General features: G+C 51.0%; 1 protein-coding gene across 3 annotated transcripts; it reads right to left on the bottom strand.

Annotated features, from left to right (window-relative positions):
- Positions 1 to 503: 503 nt before the first annotated feature.
- Positions 504 to 17,448, bottom strand: PEX11G (peroxisomal biogenesis factor 11 gamma). 3 transcript variants are annotated; one of them, XM_067561052.1, is made up of 5 exons: positions 17,254 to 17,448; positions 16,816 to 17,004; positions 14,938 to 15,116; positions 12,131 to 12,181; positions 9,502 to 11,145 (listed from the first exon to the last, which is right to left on the bottom strand). In XM_067561052.1, the coding sequence occupies exons 1-5, from the start codon at positions 17,446 to 17,448 to the stop codon at positions 10,920 to 10,922; spliced, it is 840 nt and encodes a 279-aa protein (XP_067417153.1). In that variant the 3' UTR covers positions 9,502 to 10,919. The 3 variants fall into 3 exon arrangements, with proteins under 3 accessions (XP_067417161.1, XP_067417146.1, XP_067417153.1); XM_067561060.1 differs by lacking the exons at positions 9,502 to 11,145; positions 12,131 to 12,181; positions 14,938 to 15,116 and adding an exon at positions 504 to 4,509; XM_067561045.1 differs by lacking the exons at positions 9,502 to 11,145; positions 12,131 to 12,181; positions 14,938 to 15,116; positions 16,816 to 17,004; positions 17,254 to 17,448 and adding exons at positions 504 to 1,687; positions 2,704 to 4,504.
- Positions 17,449 to 17,562: the final 114 nt, after the last annotated feature.

Raw genomic sequence — 17,562 nt, 5'->3', positions numbered from 1 at the left:
TGCTGGCTATTCAGGGAACACAGCGCCCCAGCTGCTGCGCTGGCATGGGTCAGATGGTGGCTGGTTTGAAATATTCGCTGCTCCTTCCTACTGTCTGCAAATTGGTTTGTGCTGCTGAGTAGTTTAAATGTCCCCACTTGCCAGCCAGGCCCCGAACATCCAGCTACAGCCAGGGTCCTCTCCATTCAACTGCCCCTACCAAAGAAACCAACTCAGAAAAGGAAACTCCAGCAGCTGTGGCGCTTCCTGGAAGTGATGGTAGGGCAGCTGTGGGGCTTTGTATACAATCAGCACAATCAGGCCTGGCCCCGCCAGCTGCACCAAAGCTGTGACCAGTCTGGCTAAGGGGAGTTGCACACCCACCCAGGGGAGCCTAGACCCAGGAAATTGTGTTACTGCCAAAGGCCTTCTGGTTCGAACAGTGTTGAGTCTGCCTGGACGCTAGTGAATTCAGGTAGGTTTCTGCTCCACTGAGCAAACCAGCCCCTGAAGCCCTGCTGCCCTTTCAGTCTGAACTGAAGGTGCTGAACTGGTTAGGGTGCGTGGCCAAGCTCCTAAGTGGCTCAATGTGCAGATGCAATCGAGGAGCTGGAGTCTCCCACCAGGAAAGCGGCTCCGTGTTGCACTGCTGGGGCCCAGGGAACACTTGGGGAAGCACAGAGTAAATCATGGGGCTTCCCCACATGCCCTCTCTGCAGCCCCAGCAGCTGCACTCTGTGGGGCAGAGGCGGAGCTGAGGGGCAGCCCCTGTTCAGTGCAGAAGGGTAAGGAGGCCAAAGACCACCAAATGCAGTTGCTTGTTGTCTTTATTACACAGCCGTCAGGGCCTTGGCCGAGCAACCAGATCCAGCCATGGAGCAGGCAGAGTCCGCTCTAAAAACAGTGCAAGGTCAAGAAATGAAGGCGCCAGCAAAAGTGACCCCCAAAGCAAAATGCTGTGCCCAGGACTCAGATCTCCCAGGGTTGGGGGGCAGGAAGCAGACCAAGACCCAATGGTGCTGCAGCAAAAACAACTTTGTCCTTGCTCCGTTGCCGAGCAGCGTGAACAGAACAGGTTACGTAAATGGCCATGAAAGAAACCTTGGGTGTCTAGGCTTATTAGCGTAAAGTTGGACTTTGCCTCTCCCTTGAAAGCAGCCCGTGGTTTAAAGGGGAAGGAGAAGTTTCCTGCTCAGTAACAGCTGAGATTAGATAAGGGAATCGGGAGGCAACCCTACTGAGTTCCACTCCCAGCTCTATAGATTCCTCCCCTCCTGGGCTGATGCCTGCACTGAAAAAAATGACTGTCTATAAAGGAAACAGAATAGAGCCCGCCGCTCCTGCTCTGAGACCCCTTGTGTGTCAGGAAGAGCAACAATGGAAAAAATCGTCCTTCCCCCTCACCTTCTCAAGGGAAAGCCAGGCAGCCAGCCTGGCCTAAACTCTGCCCACTAAGCTCCCTTCAGAATCTATCCTAAGCTCTCCAGAACCAACGTGACTTTGAAACCAGTTACTGACACCACAGGGGACAGTCCTGCCCTGAACATGCCTGGTGCTGATGGGCTCCATGTCCAGTGGGAAGACGGGGGTCTGGGGCACCCCACTGACTTGACTGGCTGTGCTCTAGTGCCCAGGGCTTGCATGTGGATTCTTGCTGAAGTGAGAAGTTGGTAAAGCCAAACATGCAACTTGTTGCTCCTGCGGAAACCTGTAATGCAGAAGGGGCTGTTGTGAGAATGCTCATCACTGAGCTCAGAACCCTTGGCTGGGACCAGAAACTGAGGTGGGTCCTACAAATGCTACCTACACTCCTGCCCTTGGCTTTGCGCACGCAGTGTGCTGCATCCAGACAGGAACGTCCTTTTAAGGCTTAAGATGTTATAGGGAACCATTGGCTGCATCTAACAAAAGCATCCAGCCCCAGGATCCTGGGTAAGATGCAGCATGTAAAGCCCAGAGATCTGCCCCCTTGGCACCAACTCCAAAGACAGTCCAGAAAGGGTAAAACCCTGTTTATAAACTTTTTAAACTGAATAGCTCTTGCAGCGGGCGGTAACTGCTGTGAATGAGATCAAAGGATAATTAGAAGGGAGACACCCTGTGTTTATATGTAGACAGGCTTGTTTTACAAATACAACTACAAACCAGGCTGGGACTAAGGCCCAGCTGTAATCTTGTTTTGGCACCAGCTCTCCCGTCCCCTCACGTGACTGCTATTTTGAGTGCCCCATGCGCAGGACACAGCACTAAAACAAGCCAGGCTGTCATTTATAGCAACAAGATCTGTATTTGGGCTCCTGCAGTTTGTTGGAGACACCCTTTGAGTTGGTCTATGATCATGTAGTGAGTCGTTTGCTGGGCTGTCCCGCACCATGGACAGACATCCAATCCCCTAAACAAACAGCATTCCCCAGTCTTCCCATAGGCCAGGACTCTGGGGAAATAAGTGTTCTCCCCCTCCAGTGACCTATAGCCCTCTTCTTCCTCCTATCCTACAGCCTCGAGGGACTCCTCCTCATTCACTTGTAGGGGTCTGAGACGTCCCCTGGAGAGGCAAACCAGTCTGCAAGCTGGGTTTGACAACGAGGCTGTTGGGTAGAGAACTCCAGCCAGGACAGAGCTCCCTGCCCCAGCGGGCCGCCCTGCTAGAGGCCATGCCAGTATCTCCACCCTGGAACGTTAACCCTTCTGCTTCCGGGCCCTGGGTGCAGGATGAGGATTGACCTTTCCAGTCCTGGGCCAGGCTCAGGCAGAGAGGTATTTCCAAGTGCTGACGAAGGCAGTGGGAATGAGGGAGTAGGGCACTGTCGTAATGCTGCTCCAGCTGTCGGAGGAGGGGTCGTAGCAGTCCAGAGTTTTGCAGCGCTGGGCCCCGCAATAGCCCCCAACCACGTAGAGTCTATTCCCAGATGTGACTGCGCGACAGCTGATGCGTTTAGCCGTCACGTCCCCGAATTTGGACCACTGGTAGGTGTCACTGTGGAAGCGGTAAGCGGAGCTGGCAGAGAACTCCGTGTCTCCCCCAATCACTATCACATGGTTGCCCACCACTGCAGCAGCCGTGTACCGCCAGGGCTGGGGACAGCTGGCAGGCACCGTCCAGCGGTTCTGGCAAGGGTCGAAGCACTGCACTTTGGGCAGCTTCTCCTGGTTCGTGCTGGTGCCACCAAAGACAAACAGCTTCATTTTAGCCCCCACCACAGCAGCGTTGCTCACGCCTTCCCGGAGAGGGGCTACAAGGGACCACTTGTCTGACTGGGGGTCATAGTGTTCGACCTGCTTGAGAGAGACAGAGGGTGAAGCTGGAAAGGAGCCGCTCACTGCTGTGTGGCCTCCGACCACATAGAGACAGTGGTCCAACTCAGCAGAGCCATGGCCAAACCGGGCCACCAACATGGGCGCAGCTTTCGCCCACTCATCATGGAGAGTGTCGTAAACCCAGACGTCTTTGGAAGCGCCATTCTCGGAGCCCTTGCCGCCAGTGACATACACTTTACAGCCAATGGCACAGGCGCTGCACTCCTTGCGAGGGCTTGGGATGTCTGTGCGGGGGATTATCTCACTGGTTTTACGGTCAACCATGTAGATTTTGTCACACACAAATGTCTGACCCCCAAGCAGCAACAGGGCCTGGCTGACCTTCCGAGGCTGGGCACAGAAACCTGTCACCAGCCCATCGTTCTGAAGGATCTTCATCTTGCAGCGCACCGCGTCAGCCACAATCTCCACTCCCAGCTTGTGACTGGTTACCAGCTCCTCGGAAGCCACCTGGTTCCGCAGATAAGACTCTGGCAGGAGGGCCAGGCGGACTGAGCGCAACAGCTCTGGCAAGTCGCCATGCCGCTGTGGCAAGTCATACCGGATCCAGCCGATGACAGCTTCGTAGACTAGGCTCTCGTCTTCCACCTCCAGTTCCTCGCTCTCCACCAGCTCCAGCAGCTTGTCCTTGGGCAGTCTGAGGAAGTCTTCAGTCTTGTAGAGAGAAGCAAAGTTGGCCAGCGCCATCCTCCAGGACAGCTCCAGCAGCCTCTCACAACAGTGGGCGTACGACAGCAGCAGCATGTTCAGGCAGTTGGCTGGGTGCAGATTTTTCTCCAGGAAGTCAGCAGCGGCGTCACGGATGTCCTGGAACTGCAGCATGTCCCCAGCCTCCAGCAGGGACTCCGCATTCTCCTCGTTGATCAGCACCCGGGCCGAGTAGGTGTAGTCCAGCAGCAGCTCCAGCACCTCTGGGTGCAGGGAATCGTGAAAGTTGACTTCCGCGTCTCTGCTTTCCTTCAGCCCCCCGCTGAACATGGCATCGAAATACCGGCTGCAGGAAGCCAGCACGGCCCGGTGGCAGTGGAAGGCTTGGTTCCCTGCCCGCAGCACCACGTCAGTGAAGAGACGCCGCTTGCGCAGCAGGTTGAGCTGGGTCAGGAGGCTGTCGGCATGGCCCGGCTTGTGGAACAGCTGGATGTTCATGGATCCAGAGCTGGAGCGGGATTTCCGGTTCTCGTGATTGCTGACTGACATGGTGTCACAGCTCGTCTGAAAGGAAAACAACCATGACCTCCAGAAACAAAACCCTGCAGTTCTCTCTCCTGCCTTCCCCCAGATAGCTCTCCAACGGGCTCACACTCCACCCCTCTTCGTGCCACATCCGCCCCGTTCAAGTCGGGGAGAACACAGGCAAACTCCTTAGAAGGCCGTGGCTGGAGGGAACGCTGTCAGCAGCAGTGTCTGGGGCTAAGCCGCCAGGCCCTGGTGAGAGTGGATTCAGTAGTGACCCACGTACCATGATGGGAAAAAAAATCAAATCAAAGAGGGGAACAAGTTACAAGAAAAATGCAAGTGCAGCTGAAGTGCAAGATGGCAAAGCAACCCAGGGCAGGGGTTAGCATTAACTGCAGGAGGATCTGCAGTGGCAGGAGCACGTGTTGGTAAAGTTCCAGCTGCACCCAGCAAAGGGGGTGCGTGAGGAACAGGAGACAAACGGAGGCAGGGTCGCTGTTGCTCCCGTCCCCAGAAGCTGGGCAGGAGCCAGTCCTGTTGTCTTTGAGCTCCGCCAGGTTCCAGTATTTTCTTTCCACCCTTCCTGTCAAAATCATCAGAAAAGAAGAAGTCCCCCCCCGTAACTCCAGCATCCCAGGGAGCCCTGGGCTGTTCCGTGCGGACATTAGAGGCACTAAGGACACGAAGTCCTGGATTTGCAGATGTTGTTGTCTTACTTCAGCGGCTGCGGGGTGAGAAAAAGGCCCCGCCTGCCTGCAAAGGCACAGTGCGTTCATCAAAGGCACCGCGCCTAATGAGTCACAGCCGCGCGGCCCGGCCCGGCCCGGCCCGGCTGCTTGTGATCGGCCTGGGATTGATGACACTTCCCGGGAAGAGCCGAGCCCCGCCCCGCCCCCCCCCGCCCCAACAAGGAAAGCGCCCGCCCGCCGGGAACGCGCATGGGGAAGGAAAGGCGGGTCTGCGGCCAGGAAGGGCCGGGCCGGGCCGGGCCGGGCAGCCTCGCTGGAGCAGCCCGAGGAGAGGACCGGACCGGACCGGACCGGAGAGCAAAGGTGCCTACGGCCATGCCCCCGGGCACAGACCTGCCGGGCAGCGGCGGTGCGCAGCGGGCCCCGCTCACCCACAGGCCGGTGCGCGGCAGGCGCTGCGGGCGGCTCCGGCTGTGCCCTTTAAAGCGGCGCTCCCTGCAGCAGCCGGCCCGGTCCTGTCCTGTCCCGCCCGGCCCGGCCCGTGGGTCGGCCCGGCCCGGCGGCGGGGCACACGGCAGGCAGGCAGGCAGCGCGTCTCGAGCCGGGTCCTGCTGCGGGGCCTGACGCTGGAGCCAGCGAACCCGAGCGGGGCCCAGCCGCCGCCAGCTCCCCCGGGCAGCCCGCCCGCCCCGCACTCACCCCCGGCCCGGCCCGGCTGCTCCCCGCGCTCTCCCCGCTCAGCCGCTGCTCCGCGCCGCCGGCCGCCTCGTGCGCCGCCTTCTTCAACCCCCACCGAGCCGCCAGCCCCGCCCCCTCATTAAGATGCAGCGCCCTGAGCCAATCAGCGCCCGACAGCCGGCTTTGCCTCGCCCTATTGCACGGGCGCTTCCGCTTCCCCGCCCAGACGCATGCGCAGAGCCAGCGCTGGGAGGCGGCCGGACCGGGCGCCCGCACCAGCCGAGACCCGGCGTCTGGGCTTCCCCGCCCCGCCCCGCCGGCCAGTGCGCGCACCAGGCGTCCTGCTGCGCGGCGGAGGCTGCCGCCGCTGGTGCCGCCTGCCCGGCGGGAAGGGATGCCCGGCATCAGGCCTGGCAAAGATGAGCGCAGAGCCCTGGGCTGGTGTCTGCGGCCGATTCATCGCCCGGGCATCGCTCGAGGCGGGGTCAAAGCCTAGGTGCGGTGCTCCGCGCACACGGGTGTGACACGGTGACTTGCTGAAACCAGCCTGGCTCCGCGCTCGCTGCACCCCCAACCACAGGCCAGCCCACCTCTACGCCACGCCCTGCAGAAGGGGCTCCCGTAGGTCTGCCCAGCGGCTGGCCCAGGGGCTCACACGAGAGGGCAGGGTGGTAGCAAATGCTGATGGCAGCTGCAGGGGGCCTCATTCATACAAATGCTGCAGACTCTCAGGCATCTACCATTGCCATGTGGTGCCTCATCTTTGTGCCCTTCCCCCAGTGGGACATGACCGCCCCCAGAAGCAAACTTTAAGGCAGCAATGTAGCCAAGAGGCTGGAGCCCTTTCTAGCCCCACGCTAGCAGCTCTGGCTCTTTGCTACATCCATAATGCAAAAAAACCCCAAAGCCCACAGTCACCAGTCTCAGCATCCTGGTCTACAGACACAGGCATGCACTAAACCACTAAATATAGTCATGTAGACGTTTCAGCTAGTGCTGGAGCTTGGTCTCTGAAGGCTGGGGGAGGGGGAGAGCAGTGGTGATGGGTGGGTTTGCACGCCTGAGCTCTAGCCCAGCCCAGCGTGTCTATATGGCTGGTTTTACTGCCATAGCATGAGCCCACAGCTGTAGACCAGGGCTCTAAGTGCTGCTGGGGCAGGGCTTTTTTATTTATTTGCAGCGTAGAAGAACAGATTCTGCCAGCGGGCTTGACTAGGGTGCTTCTACAGAAGCATACCAGCCACTGTAATGGGCACATTCAGAGCTGACAGCACTGGGGTGTTCATTACACTCACCCCACCTTTGGGAAATGCTTTGAGACCCACAGCTGGAAAGCAGAGTCTCTGAACCGTACTAACAGTGAAGGGGATGGTCATTTGCCATGTAAGGACCCTTGAAGACAGTAGCTGAAAGCCGCCTGGCCTCTAACAACACCTGTCCAACTCACAGTTTCAAAGCAGGAAGTTGTTACTTTTCCAATGGGGGAGTGTTATTGACAGAGCTGGGCCTCAGTGAACATAGCTGCTGCTTTGATGTTCCCTGTGACTCACTGATAAAGCAAGGGCAATAAACACTGGAGCCATGGATCTGAGCCCTCACTATCAGTCATATAATTTAAAGAGCAGAATGTTTGATCTGAGCCCTTCCAGCTCATAGCTCACTGCCAGAGCAAGGTCATGGCCAACGAAACTCCCTCTGCTCAGCAAACATGTTTTCCTGTAATGCGGTGGAACAAGGACTAAATGGGCACAAAGGCCCAATGCCTGTTGCAGATGGGACAATGCATTACTGTGCCTTCAAATCACTCATTGTGCAAATATGAGCAGGTCAGCTGGAGCAAGTGTAGGGCTGGACAATGGCTGCAGCAGGCACCAGTTGACTAGCCAGTGAGTGATGAATAGTTAAAGGACATATTAAGCTATGGCAAATGCTAACCATTCCAGAAGGTCATAGCTGGAGCCAGAACTAGTTCGCCGATAGTAGCCTGTACAGTTTCAGAACTGCGACATATTAGGCTACAGCCACCCAAACTGGTTTAAACCATGTTTAATCTGCAGTATGCTAATATACCTCTCTTTCCCCTTAGCTCAGTAATATAGTACCTGTGCTGCTGCCCACTGCTGCACACAGCAAGGATGTATATAAGAAAGCAGCAGTAAAACAGTCTCTTTAGGCACTTTGGTGAAAAGTGGCCAATCTGATAGTAGCAGTGTTTATGTAGAGGTATTTAAGCATGGTTACTGCAGCCAGGTACAGGGGGATGCCACCTACCCACCCACCTCAACGGAACAACACACCCAGGAGCAGGGTTACTCGTCCAGCTGGAGTGCATTGGAAGGTCTGAGACCAGTGAGGCAGGCAGGGAAAGGAAGAAAAGCCTCATCCAGACAATGCTCTTGTGCTTCTCTTGCTGAAGCTCTGCATTTGGTGTCTTGACCAGATGCTTGGTTTCCTGTCAGTCAGTGTCAGCAAGTGCTGAGCCAAGTCCAGCAACGTGCTTCCGCCATACCAGTCAGCAAATGGCAGCAGGATGAGCCAGACAAGCAATCATTACAGAAAATAAGGTGACCCCAGAGGCGAACTTCCTGGAAGGCTGGAATGTGATAGTGACATCCACACGTTCCCAGAATTTAAGTCCAGAAAGGACCATTAGATAGCTCATTTAATCTGCTCTTCTGTATATCACAGGCCATTAAATTTCACTCCGTTATCCTTGTATTGAGCCCAATAACTTGTTTGGCTAAATCATAACTTTCAGAAGGGCAACCATGTTGGTCTGAAGACAGGTAAAGATAGAGAATACACCACTTCTCTTGCTAGCTTGTTCCAATGGTTACTCATGCTCACTGTTAAACATTTGTGCCTTACTTCTGATTTTAATTTGTCTGGCCTCAGCTTCCAGACATTGAGTCTTGTTCTGCCTTTCTCCACTAGATTAAAGAACCTTTAGTGTCTGGTATTTTCTCCATGAAGATACCTGGATACTGTAATCAAGTCACCTCTCAATCTTCTTTTTGATACGCTAAACGGATTTAGCTCTTTAACTCTTTCTCTAGAAGGCATTTTCTCCAGCACCTGAATCAGTTTTGTGGCCCTCTCCAATTCTTTAACATTTGAAAACAGGGACACTAGAACTGGACTAGTAGTGGTCCCACCAATGCTGTATTCAGAGGTAAAATCACCTCCCCCACTCCTACTCACTAGTTTAAACATCCAAAGATTGCATTAGCCCATTTTGCCACAGCTTTGGCCTGGGAGCTCAGATTCAGTGGCTTGCCCACTATGAGCCCTAAATCCTTTTCAGAGTCACTGCTTTCCAGGAACAGTCCATTCTGTGAGTACAGCTTGTTCCTTTTTTTGAGATGTATAATGTTGCATCTGGCTGTATTAAAAAGCATTTTGTGTGAACAGGCCCAGTTACCAAGCGATCCAGATCACTCTGTGTGACTGCCCTGTTCTCATCATTTATCACTCCACCAATCTTTGTGTCCTCTGCATATTTTGTCAGCGGTGATTTTATATTTACTTCCAGCTGATTGATTAAAAATGTTGAGTAGCTTAGGGCCTAGTGCCAATCTCTGCTGAACCCCACTAGAAACAGCCCCATTTGATAATGATTCTCCATTGACAACAACTCTGAGATCTGTCAGCCAGGTCTTAATCCATTTAACGTGTGCTTTATTGACATTACATATTAATGTGCTACATGGGAGACTAAGCACCTCTCCAACCAAGCAGATGAGCAGCACAGCTCAAAAGATAAATCTCCAAGACATCAGCATGGAGGGCCACAGAGAAATCCCCTGTGATGGAAGGTTAAGGACAGTCTGCGCCTATCCTTGGGCAGGGTTAGCTAACAGAATACAGTTCCAACCATATTATTTTCTGCTGTTTAGGAGCAACTTGGAACCAGCAAAAGCCAGTTAAGAAGTGTTTCTCTCTAGCTCTGAACAGTAATGATCACATCTTCAGGCTACTCTTTGAAGTGCTCACTTCCTGTATTATTGGCACAGCCAGGGAGATAATTGTAAATCTGATCTTTGGCATAAGCTTTGATCTTAGCATTCATATGATTGATCCAGTAAAAGGATAATAAAATGTATTTGATTCTTTTTGAAAAATAAAATCTGTTGGTTGGGATGGAGCCTGATGGAAGAGCACGCACTGGAGAACTCCACATCATGGCTGATGTTCCATGTGACAGCATCTGTAGGTACACTGGACTTGATCAGCTCCGGCAAAAGGTCTGTTTCTAACATGTCTCCTTAATGGGCTCCTTAGGATACTGATCACCATAGCACATGTGGCCTGAACCATAGAGACTGCCATAAAAACAAACATTAAACATATGCTTCTGTTTTGTAGCTAGCAGCTCTGATCTGGGGGGGCTAGGACCAGGATATTTTGCAGGAGAAACAACAACACTTCCATAGACTGAAGACAAGCAAGCAAAACCTGCTTCAGATCAGATGCCCCTTGCTGTGGTTGCACTGGCCAAGGCAATTTGGAAAATGACAGGTACTTGGCATGCTCCTTTACAGCTTCCTGCCATCTCACAGAAATGCTTAAATCAGAGCAGAGCAAGACGGTGAGCTGGTGCTTAACCTTGTAGTTTTCTCCTTTGAGTTTTGCAAGCCATAATTGTGTCAATTTCCCCATCCTACAGTGAGCTCACAGACTTGTCTCACATTCAAGACAACAGTAAGGTGGCATCCCCATCTTTTGGGGCTGTGGGGAGAAAATGAGAGAAGTCACTTACTGTCCCTGATTTAATTTTTCCCATCTTTTGAAAAACCTCAAAGCCAGTCACTCCTAATGGTAATCACCAATTCATTTGCCCTCATACCACACAGCATAGCAATCAAAGCTGAGATTTCTCTCTATACAGAGGATGTAGTTAAAAGATTCCAGTCCTGATGAGAAAGAGCCATAAAAACATTTACCCTAACTAATCACATTACAAAGACCTTCTGATCACATTCTAATTAACCATGCTGCACTGAGCTACACTGATCCATAACTGGAAGCATTCATACTTTACCAATGAAAAATGTAACCTCCTGAAGCTGAACCAGTGGTTCACACAGCCCCAGAACCTGCCCCTACAGATGTTTGGTAGACACCAATCAGGGAAGATATGGTCCCCATGAGACCCACTAGCCATGAAGGAAACTGTCCAGCCCAAAGAAATCCTGGAGGCAGCCAGTGGACAGCATTGGAGAGATCTGCCATACTGCTGAGGATGCTCAAGACTTCAGATTTCACCTGAGCGTCCATTTCCTTTTGACTCTGTTGCAAGTATTCACTGTGGGGAGAAAGAAGTAGAAATGTATCATCCTCCAGTCTGCCAGTAGGGACTCTGGCAGAGTCACATGGCTGAAAATACCCATGATGTGTGCAGTGACTTTCAGAGAGGAAAAGTATCAGTTAGAACAAATGATTCAAGCAGGGACAGGAGGATGTGTTTATATCTGTAAATCTATCATTGGCCATTCCTTGCACCATCTGCCTGGTAGACTCAAAATTACTGCAACAAATCCTGGAAGTTCTCTAAATGGCCTGTTCTTTTCTCTGAAAATTCAACATCTGTTTGGTAGCATTCTGTCTTGTTCTGTAACTCTGAATCAGAATGAAGACCACTACCTCTGCCTCACCTCACCTCACCTCTGAAAGCTAAGCATCCTCTCTTTCATCACAGGGACACCTCTGATTTTGGTCCTATATCTTACTAACCTCAAAGGCATAGCATTACTTAACATAGCATCAGATATGTCACAAGGGGATTAATTCCAGCTCATTTGGGATCTTCAGCAATAGCTGTGTCTCTCTTCCTGATCCACATTTACATTTGGAAAGCCAGAGAGACCAGACAACAGCAGAAGGATTTAGGAAACATCTGAAGTGTATTATGCATAATTTATAAAGTAGTCACAGAGACTGAGAAGCATCATCTTCTCAGGAAATGTTAACTGATCAAATATCAATAAACAAGTTTGTGTGTATAGGCTTCCTCATTTGAGATTGTTAAGTAATAATGTCACCACTGGGTGAGCTACTTCAGGAGATAAGTAGAGCCCTTCACGGATACAAAATCTGTATCCGCATCCAATCTGTGATCCACAAAAATGAGCTGTATGAAGTGGATAGCCGCAGATTTGCTGGGCTTTAAATATAAAATTTGGATCTGCATCCATCCATGAGCCACAAAAATGGTCTACAGATATTTGCAGGACTCTAAAGATAAGGAGTATGAGTTAAAACAACTATATTACATAGGACAGAAATCATACCTAGTGCAATTTCTCAGCTTTCTTCTTAGCTGAAACAGAATTCTGAAAGACCTGAAAACAAGAGAGAGATGACGATAAGAGTCCAAGCTGTCTGTGACCAAGACAGACTCTGACACCATCATTCCTTGAATGCTAAGGGCCTATCTTAATAAGAATCACCAAATGCTAGCACTAATCTTTGCCATGGGAAGAGCCATCCTTGTTATAACTGATTTTATTGCATTCAAGAATGCAAAACCACTGTTCTACAACCATGATAAGCTACAGGGTTTTAGCCTAGGGCTAGATCAGAAGCAGTAAAGTGGTCTCTCGCTCCAGAGTTCAAATTCTTTCTTGTCAGGCGGATCAATAGAGAGTTCTGAACTGGAGATTGGTACAAATTTCTCTAGATTTACCTTAACTTTAGGCTTCTAAATAATATAAGGAATGTGGAATAAACAGGCCAGGACAATAAACTGACCTTCCTGAAGCCTTTTAAAAAATAACATCTATCATACAGCAAAAATGATGGCTGGGGCCCTACAAAGGAGAGAAGGTTTTGATGTACTGCATAACTGTAAGGTTGCTTGCTATCTAATTTTGCAGAAGAATTTGTCTGAATCTGCCACAAGGGTGTCTACATGGAGCAAGCAGTTGGAGTAATGTTCAAGATACTCAAACTAGCTGGAGTAAAAACGCCATTTTAAAATTGTATGGATTAATGTAGCTCAATCTTCGATCAGGATCATTTTACATTAGGATCTAATGGGAAGTAGTAGGGCTTCAACTCCTCACTATAACTCATAGAATTCTTCCTTCTCCATGTAGGAAGGAGAATAATGTGGAAAGTTTGGTTTACTAATTCTAAAAAACATAACTGTGGCCATATTGTGTCAGACCAATAGTCCATCTTTTGCCCAGTATCCTGTTGTTCACCAGTGGCCAGTGCCGGATGCTCCAGGAGTGAACAGAACAGGGCAATTTATTGAGTGATCCATCCTGTCAGCCCCTCCTTGTTTCTAGCAGTCAGAGATTTAGGGACCCTCAGAGCATGGGGTTGAATCCCTGACCATCTTGGCTAATAGCCACTGATGGCCCTCCAGAGACTTATCTAATTATTTTTTGAACCCATTTAATACTTTTGGCCTTCACAACATCCTATGGCAATGTGTTCCATAGGTTGACTGTGTATTGAGTGAAGAAGTACTTCCTGATGTTTGTTTTAAACCTGCTGCCTATTTAATTTCATTGAGGGTGACCACGGTTCATGTGTTATGTGAAGGGGTAAATAACACCAGTCATGATTTATAGACCTTTATCATATCCCCTACAGTTGTCTCTTTTCAAAGCTGAACAGTCCTAGTCTTTAATTGTTCCTGTTATGGTAACTGTTCCATACCCCTAATCATTTCTGTTGCCCTTCTCTGTACTTTTTCCAATTCTAAAATATATTTTTGGAGATGGGGCAACCAAACCTGCACACGGTATTCAAGGTGCAGGAGCACCATGGATTTATTAAGTGGCATTATGATATTTTCTGTCTTATTATCTATCCTTTTCCTATTGGTTCCTAACATTGTTCGCTTTTTTGACCACTGCTGCACATTAAGCTGAGGTTTTCAGAGAACTATCCATGATGTCGCCAAGAACATTTTCTTGAGTGGTAACAGCAGAAGGTTAACTCATTCTTAACATGGAGACTAGAGGATTCACTTACTCCACCAAGAAAAAAGGAAATTGGGCAAAACTAGCTTAAGAGAATTTTAGAGTAAGAGTCCAGTTGGATTTACAATTGAATCTTAGTAATCAACTAAACAGCTGGCTAACAGAAGGGAGGGCTCTAAAATCAGGCTTCCATGTTTTCCCACTTAGCCTCATTGGCTCATGCTGGAAATGGAACTGTTTTCCTCATTTGCTGTTTCATCAGACAGGAGAAATAAGGTAACTAGGAACCAGCTCACTTAAAGGTGACCTACAAACTGGGTGTGACTGGAAAGATATGTACCCTTTAAGTGTCAGAGAAAAATAAAACCAGCTGAAAGGGTTTTTATTGTCAGAGGAGGGGGTAGGGACATTTCTGCTTATATTTTTACTTAAACAACAGGTGTGTCAGCTTGGTCTTCCTCAAAACAGCATAGACAAGGACTGATGCTCTAGTTCAAAATACAAGATGAAGAAAATTTTTCAGGCTTTCACTCATCATAAGGCAGCCAAAAAAAAGGACATGGTCCCATCTCCTCCTCTCCCTCACAACCCCTCCCTGCCCCCTATACTTTTGCAGGCCACCTTTAAGGCAGACCATTAGCCAAGCCTGGCAAATTTCTATTTGCCTCTTCCCCTAAAGCAAGGAATATGTTGAGGTGGGAGTAAGATATTCATTTTTTCATCCAGCTGGGTGGATGAGCGAGCAGACTTTATCTGGACTAGAAGTTTCATGATGATTTAGCAAGACAATACTCATCACCTCAAAGGATTTACCAATACCCCTCCAGCCTAGGAGGGTTTCTAGCACTATATTTTAGGATCACTCAGAATCCTCTTTGTTTCTAGGATGTCTGTTACAAATAGCACAGCTTCCTTCTGAAGATGGACACCCAGGCTTCTGATTCTGCGGAGGAGTTAAAAGTCCAGAACAGTAACAATGGGGTTAGCAGATAATCCAAAACCAGAGTGCTACCACTGCCCAGAGCACACTCCTGCTCAGCCCCCCCGAAGCAGCCAAAGCCCTTCCTCAGAGCTGCGGACAGGAAGCCTTTCTGTCACGTGCCCAGAAGTGGAGTGAGTCTTCCCCTCATACCCCTTTAAGAGCTGCATCTAATGAACGTTACCGTACAATGCCCAGGACTAGGGAGAGCCCCCAGAAAGCTGTGCTTAATGTCCACCACTTGTGTGAGTTTGTGCGAATAACAGCAGCATCAGCAGCCCATGCTACGTGCTCACAGGGGTAGTAAAGCTGATCAACCAGGTTACTGAGGATAGAGAGCCAACGGACAACGGCATCTTCTTCCTGCAGCACAGAGACAGGCAAGAACTTAATACGGGCTGCTTTCTTGTATAAACATCACAGGTTAGACTGTACACTGCACCCTGCAGCAGCATTGCTAATCCATCTCCCCTGCAGACCTGACAACAAGCTTAGCCTCTTTCTGAGAATGGAGCATGAAAACCAGGCACATCACTAACAAATCCTGTATTTTATATCCAACATACGGCAGTGATTGTGCACACAGTTTCTGATGAATACACATCAAGCAGGGACTCTCAGCTCCACCAGCAAGACACACCTATGTAGGAACATCCACAAAGGCCAGCAAGGTTTTTGCTGTCATGCACCTCTACTTTGTTGTTGTTTTGTTTTAAAAAAAATACATTTAATGTTGATGAATGGTGAGGGAGCGAGAGCCCTGAAGGCTGCCATTCTGTTGTTGTTATTTGTATTACAGTAGTGCCTAGAAGTCCCAGTCATGGACCAGGACCCCCCTGTGCTCTGTGCTGTACAAAAAGATCAAAAAGATGGTCCTTGCTTCAAGGAGCTTCCAAGTTAAGACTATGAAAAGAGACAATGGATAGAGACAGATGAGGAATAAAAGGAAATAATGAAACACTATTGGTCAGTATGATAGACTGTGGTCTCAGCACACCAGTGTCCTCACTCCTACAAATATCTTGTAGGCATCATACCAAAGAGAGTTTTGAGGAGGGATTTGAAGGTGGATAATGAGGTAGCTTTCCAGATGTTTCAAGGGACTCCTTCCAAGTGAGGGGCAACATGGGAGAAAACAGGAATGTGTTTGTTTGAAAATTTAACAAGTGGATGAGCAAGGCTGGCATTATATGCTAACGGGAGGCAGAAGTCAACCTTGCCATTGAGAGATGACGGATAGGATAGGGATAGGCCTTGGAAGTAAAGACTGGATTGGAACCAGAGACCTTCACAGCCCTTTAACAATCCTCTGAGGGAGTCCAGGGTCCCACACTTCAGTAGTTGCTTGAATTTCAATAGTAGTTACAGGAGAAGCCTGTATTTGTCTTGAAATACAAAGAACAGTAAATTTTACCAATAATGTTTCTTGGAATGTGCTTAGTCCAAAACACATTTTGGTGAAGAGAGTAGAGTATGCAAGCTTGAGAGAGTGAACCTGAGTGACTTATCCTGCCTGTAGCATTCACTTCGCAACTCCGCTGTATCTTAGCACAGCCATGGAAAACGGTAAAGATTTCTTAGAATGTGAGCTGCCACGGGCAGGGCCTATGTCTTCCTGAGGGTTTGTACAGCACTTAGTGCAACAGGACCTGCTCCCACTGGGGGATACCACAACTCTAATAAATAATGAAAATGCTTCAGAGAAGTACATGGTGGCTGAGGCCCCTGGGCTCAGTGCACAGGAGAGGCCAATACAACTCAGGTAATGCCTCACAGCAGGCCCAAGCCTCCAAGGGGACTGGATGGCTAGGTCTCTGCACGGCCTCCATCACCTGCATGTGCTGCTGCCGCCTCCTAGCGCAGTCAGCAGAGAGGGGAGAGCAGAGCATTTGGCAAGAGTGGGCCCTTGGATGTCAAGCTGACCAAGGCACTTGCTCTCTGACAGCACTGAGTGCTCGGTCAGTCCTGATCCCCTGGGGGGAAGGGGGGCAGGCCTGCACCTCCTGCCCTGGAGTGACTCAGCCTCCTATGCCTGTGGGCTGGGGGAGCAGGGGCTGGTTACCTTGGCACCCAGCCCATACTGGCGGCTGTAGGCGAGCATGGAGAGATCATCGAAGAGGCGCAGCACCGTCCGGCAGTGGCTCAGCTGGGCTGACACGGCCAGGAGTCTGCTGCCCATCTCTGACTCCGCGGGGCTTTTCCGGGCCAGAACGCCCCCCGCCAGCTGGCAGCCATAGCACAGGGTGCGGATCTGGGGGAGGGGACAGGGTTAGAGACAGCAGCACGGCACGGAGCAGTGCCTGCGACGCGCAACACTGCCCCCCATATACTCCACTGCTCCCCCCCCAGCGGGCACGAGACGGCGACCCCCCAAAAGCCAACCGCCCCCAGCGGGGCACGAGACGGCGCCTCCCCCCCGTACACCCCGCTGCCCACCGGGGGCACGAGACAGCAGCATCGCGCGCAGGCGGAGACCCCTCCCCCTCCCGCCGTCACGCACCACTCGGTCACGGCCCCGGTATGACTCCAACACAGACACCAGCTTGCTGAGCGGATCCGTAGCCGCCGCCATGGCAACACTTCCGGTTTCTAGCAGCCGCCAGGACGTACGTATCAGCGTGATGACGTTAGTGGGCGGGGCCAGCGGCAGCAGGGGGCGGGCAGCGAGAGGTTGCCGTCTTAGGAGACTACGCATCCCAGCATGCAATGCAGCGACTCGGTGGTTGGGGTGGTGCCTGCGGGGCTCGCCGTCGCCATGGAGACAGTGCCTCTTGCCAGCTCCGTGTCCCGCCCAGCAGAGGGCTCTGTC

The sequence above is a fragment of the Emydura macquarii genome, unplaced genomic scaffold (assembly GCF_026122565.2).
Source record: "Emydura macquarii macquarii isolate MOO-44397 ecotype Brisbane River unplaced genomic scaffold, CSIRO-AGI_Emac_v2 contig_306, whole genome shotgun sequence".
Classification (NCBI taxonomy): domain Eukaryota; kingdom Metazoa; phylum Chordata; order Testudines; family Chelidae; genus Emydura; species Emydura macquarii.
The sequence above is the reverse complement of the archived record's forward strand: the minus strand, read 5'-3'. Positions and strand labels throughout refer to the sequence as shown.